The 5,000-nt window shown below is 50.7% G+C and overlaps 1 protein-coding gene across 9 annotated transcripts in view; it reads right to left on the bottom strand.

Annotated features, from left to right (window-relative positions):
* The window catches only part of LOC143514334 (uncharacterized), a 50,130-nt gene that overhangs the window by 31,615 nt on the left and 13,515 nt on the right, over positions 1-5,000 (bottom strand). For all 9 annotated transcript variants that reach the window (XR_013130830.1, XR_013130829.1, XR_013130828.1 and 6 more), the window contains exons 3-4: positions 2,511-2,972; positions 1,830-2,267 (exon numbers count right to left, since the gene is read on the bottom strand). Coding sequence is in view for 6 of the 9 variants with exons in the window: in XM_077005377.1 (XP_076861492.1) it covers positions 1,830-2,267; positions 2,511-2,697 (625 nt within the window). In the remaining 3 variants the exon portion in view is untranslated. The remainder of the gene's footprint in view (positions 1-1,829; positions 2,268-2,510; positions 2,973-5,000) is intronic.

Here is a 5,000-nt window from a genome sequence, read left to right as displayed (position 1 = left end):
CGTGGGCACACGCTCCTGTTCTGCTCATTAACATTAACTTTGTGTGCGTGCTCTTCCACTACCTGAACGCAGCAACCTGAACGTGAGAGAGATCCTCTACGGGACAGAGAGGTTGTCATTAAACAGTGTGCCAGGCATACAAGTCTTCCATATACACACACACATACGCACACATGCAGGCAAGCACACATACTACTGTTGTCAAGGTGGCTATCACTTTCAGCAAACTTTCTTTACATCATTTCTGTATGTGGGAATGAGGGACTATATGCTTTGTGTGTGTGTGTGTGTGTGTGTGTGTGTGTGTGTGTGTGTGTGTGTGTGTGTGTGTGTGTGTGTGTGTGTGTGAATGTGAGGCATTCTTGTAGACCATAAGAAAGCCATACAATGTCCCCAACCCACCCGACCTTTCTCTCCCTCTCTCCTCTCTACTTCTCTCTCTCTCTCTCTCTCTCTCTCTCTACTTCTCTCTACTTCTCTCTACTTCTCTCTCTCTCTCTCTCTCTCTCTCTCTCTCTCTCTCGCTTTGTCTTTCTGACTCTGGCTGACCACACAATGTAACTGACAAGGTCAGGGTTTGTGTGGTGGTTGGGGTTGGTCTTACAGGGGACATATGTTGTACACACATATACACACAGCCACACACACACACACACACACACACACACACACACACACACACACACACACACACACACACACACACACTCCCATTTCTCCCTCCAGGCAAAAATGCCCATGGTTTCCACGGTTTCTGGATGCTGTCCTGCTACAGCTCTATCTTTTCCTGCCAAGATTCTCTTTTATTTCCCAGCATCTCTCTGAACTAAACACTGTGTCATTAAAAACAATTTTCAAATCAGAAGTGCCCATCATCATCTCTTCAGCTCACTCAGTCACTCTCTGTGTTGATAGAATATGAACATGTCAAGAGTCCATCCAATAAAAAAACCCATAACAGCTTGACACAAAGAACAGTGGCCAGTCTGAACACACCGCCTCTCAAAAGGTCCTGATTGTCTCGGTTCTTCAGAAAGTCACGCTCTCCAGTCAGATGTCAGCAGTACTGCCTCTTCATCTTGACCAGGGTCGGTGAATTAGTGTCGGGCTGGGGTGGGGTAGTGGGGGCACTGGGGTGGGGGGGGGGGGGGGGGGGGGGGGGGCACTTGGGCGGGGTGGTTGAGGGCACTTGGGCGGGGTGGTTGGGGGCACTGGGGGGATTGGAGGAAAGGCAAAGCTGACACCCGCACTCTGTTCCCCTGTCAGCAGGGCAGCGGCCAGACGGGATTTATGATCGGCCGCTCCACACGCTCCGTCTTTCAGCCAGCGGAGAAACAGCGAGGGAGAAAGAAAGCGAAAGAAAGAGGAGAGAGAGAGGAGGGGAGAAATAGAATAGTGAGGCAGGAGTCTAAGACTCAGAGAGGCTTGGGGGGGGGTAGCCTGAGCCCTCCAACCCCCACCAAAAAAAAACCTTCTCCAGTGTAAAGGATTGGCTGCTTTGAACTTTGGATTCAAACAGTACCAGTTCGAGTAAGTGCCCCTCAAAAGAACCACCCCAACTCTCCCTCAGAAGAGTTAAGAAGAGTTAAGCTCTTTCTGTGATATTTACAGCCAGTGGTGTCAGACAAGCTCCCGGAGCGTGGTGGCGTGATGCTGCACCGTGATGGCTCATCTCGCCCTCTTTTGTGCGGGCGCTATGGTGGATGTCCAGTTCTGCCTGGTACAATCCACCTCTGAGTGTGTGGATGAATACTCAGATCCTAACCCAGGGACAAGCATGTGTGTGTGTGGGGACAGTGTTGTTTAGGCTGGAGCTCGGATGAACTTACCTGTCTGAGGTGAGATCGGTGGGAGCAGGGGCCAGTGATGGGGCGTCCTATGAGAGCCACTCTCCACTGGAGATATGGGTGTGAGACTGGAGCAGAAGTCCAGCCCTGTGACACAGGGGCTTCCCGCTCCATCTCCACCTCCATGTGTCTGCAGCTGGAGGGGTGGAGTCTGCCTCAATGGAGGGTCTGGGCTGTGGATCGGCGGGAGACATTTGGGACTGTCTGGGAACCTGATGGAGAGGCTTTCTTGGCTGTGGGAGGCACAGCACTGCGAGGTCAAGGGTGAGGTGCCGGGGGTCACGGCCGAGTCACTGAGGGAGCTAAAGCGCAGCTCCGACAGGGAGGACGAACAGACGTCCAGGTCCACACAGACGTCCAGGTCCTCACAGACGTCATCACCAATCTTGTCAGGATCATCACCACTGTCATACAGGCTTACTGGGAACGGGAAGGGAAGACAAAAACATTGTTCCTTTGACAAAAGATTGGGATCCCCCCACTCCAAAAAATATCCCCCCACCCCCCAAAATATTGTCCCTTTACTACTGACCAATGTGCTGACTGAGGGGTAATGATGCATGTCTCTGGACAAACCAGTGAGGTCTTCTATAACTGTATGGTATGGTCTAATGGTCATACTATAGACCTCCACCAGTTTGAGAAGATCATGAGGAAGATTACCTGAGTGTGTGGAGGAGAGACAACTGTTCAGGTCAGTAGACCGGCTGAACTGACTGGACAGAGCACGACTGAGGTTGGACAGTGAAGATGGGGTCAGAGGGGTCAGAGGGGTCAGAGGGGTCAGAGGTGTTGCAGGGGTCACAGAGGTAATAGGGGTAGCTGGACTCCTTGTTACTGAGGTCATCATTTCGTCTTCAGGATTTTCGCAGTCTTCATCACTGAGGTTAGAGGGACAGGGCCAAATCAAAGCCACGTCCCCGTCCTCCTCTTCCTGTCTTGGTGTGATGTCTGGGACAGACTGAGGTTGGTCTGGGTTCCTCTCTGAGTGGGTAGAGGACGCAAGACAGATCGGCTGATCTGGAGAGGCTACGCTTGGATTTGGAGACGTCGGCACACTGGGAAGAGGTGCAGTGAAGCGCCTCCTACTGTTACCAATTGGGTGCTGCGGGCGTGTTTGGAATTCTGACAGAGAGATAGAGAGAGGGAGAGAAAGAGAGAGAGAGAAAGAGAGCGACAGAGAGAGAGGAGATGGAGAGAGACAGAGAAAGAGAAAGAGAGAGAAAGAGAGAGAGGAGAGGGAGAGAGAAGGAGAGAGAGAGAGAGAGAGAGAGAGAGAGAGAGAGAGAGAGAGAGAGAGAGAGAGAGAGAGAGAGAGAGAGAGAGAGAGAGAGAGATTTGTATCAGACTGCAGGTCCCAGCTGCCTCATGTAGACATGCACCACACTGCCATTCCAAAGGCTGGCCAGAACAAGACATAGGAAAAACACACACACACACACACACACACACACACACACACACACACACACACACACACACACACACACACACACACACACATATGCACCCGCCTCTCTGTACACACACGTACACACGTACACACACACACACACACACACACACACACACACACACACACACACACACACACACACACACACACACACACACACACACACACACACATCCTTAATGAAAGGCATTGTTGAGGGTGCACAAAGAGAGGTCCTGAATAATTAACAGGGGGTCCTTGGCGAGGGTCAGGCAGAGAGCGTATTCATCATCATTTCCAGCCAAAAGGGAGAAGCCAGCGAGGCTGAGGCCGTGCAGCCCCCTGTGCCTGACACTGACATTTCTCTCTCCAGCTCCGCGGCGGTTCAGAGCACACGGCCTTTTGCCTGCTGGGAGACCCTGTGCTGCAGCAGCGTCCTGGACGGGCCTGTGCCCCCCCGACACGCTGGCCATGCACAAGCAGCTGTCTGCTTCCCCACGCCGCCTGTGGAGCCTCTAAGATATGGTAATGAGCACTTGTGATCACTATATGAAGGAACTCACTCTCATAATTGGGCCCAGACGGCCCGTCTAACTGCAGGCACAGTGGCAGCAGAAGCAAGAGAAGGAAGGACTTACTCGCCTTTCTGTTCATGTCGAGTTGCCGTTTCCGACTACCAGATGTGAAAGTTTTTAAACTACAAACTTTTTGTTTTTGTGAGTTCTAGTGTCAGACATCACATAGAACCAGCATGTTAATTACTACTGATGGTTTGATCAACCATTCAACCAATCTCTCTCCCCTCCTCTCTCCTCTCTCTCCCTCTTCTCTCCTCTCTCCCCTCTCCCCTCCTCTCTCTCTCTCCTCCCCCCTCCTCTCTCCCTTCTCGTCCTCCTCTCTCCCCTCTCTTCCCTCCTCTCTCTCCTCTTTCTCTCTCTCTCCTCTATCTCCCTCTTCTCTCTTTTCTCTCTCTCCTCTCTGCTCTCTCTGTCCTCTCTCTCTCATCTCTCTCCCTCCTCACTCTTTCTCTCCTCTCTCTCTTCTCTCTATCCTCTCTCTCTCCTAGTACAGGAGACAAAGCACACTTGTGTCAGTCAGGCTTCCCGCAAGCAGTCAAAGGAAAGAAAGAGAAAGAAAGATAAACATCTATCTATCTATCTATCTATCTATCTATCTATCTATCTATCTATCTATCTATCTATCTATCTATCTATCTATCTATCTATCTATCTATCTATCTATCTATCTATCTATCTATCTATCTATCTATATGAGAGAGATGGATGGGTGGATGGAAGAATCACACACATTTCTTCAGTTTTGTGCTGACAATACCATCTCATTTTCCATCTGTCACAGTCATAGTGTGTGTGTTTTTGTGTGTGTGTGTGTGTGTGTGTGTATATGTACACACACCTACACACACACACACGCACTCCTTGGGGAGCTGCAGACAGGTCGGGGTCGATTTTGAGGGCCTCTAAGCACCATATGGCTGTATAATTAGTTTAGCCTGCTGTGTGCAGCAATGTTCCTCCCTCCCTCACCAACGTACCCAGCTCACCCAGCACTAATGGGGCTGCATAAATACCTCGACATCACAGCACCAGAACCAGAACCTTTAACACACGTTACCTACATCACAGCACCAGAATCTTTAACACACGTTACCTACATCACAGCACCAGAACCAGAATCTTTAACACACGGTACCTACA

Source organism: Brachyhypopomus gauderio, chromosome 5 (assembly GCF_052324685.1).
Source record: "Brachyhypopomus gauderio isolate BG-103 chromosome 5, BGAUD_0.2, whole genome shotgun sequence".
NCBI lineage: Eukaryota > Metazoa > Chordata > Actinopteri > Gymnotiformes > Hypopomidae > Brachyhypopomus > Brachyhypopomus gauderio.
This window is presented reverse-complemented; position numbering and strand designations above follow the sequence as displayed.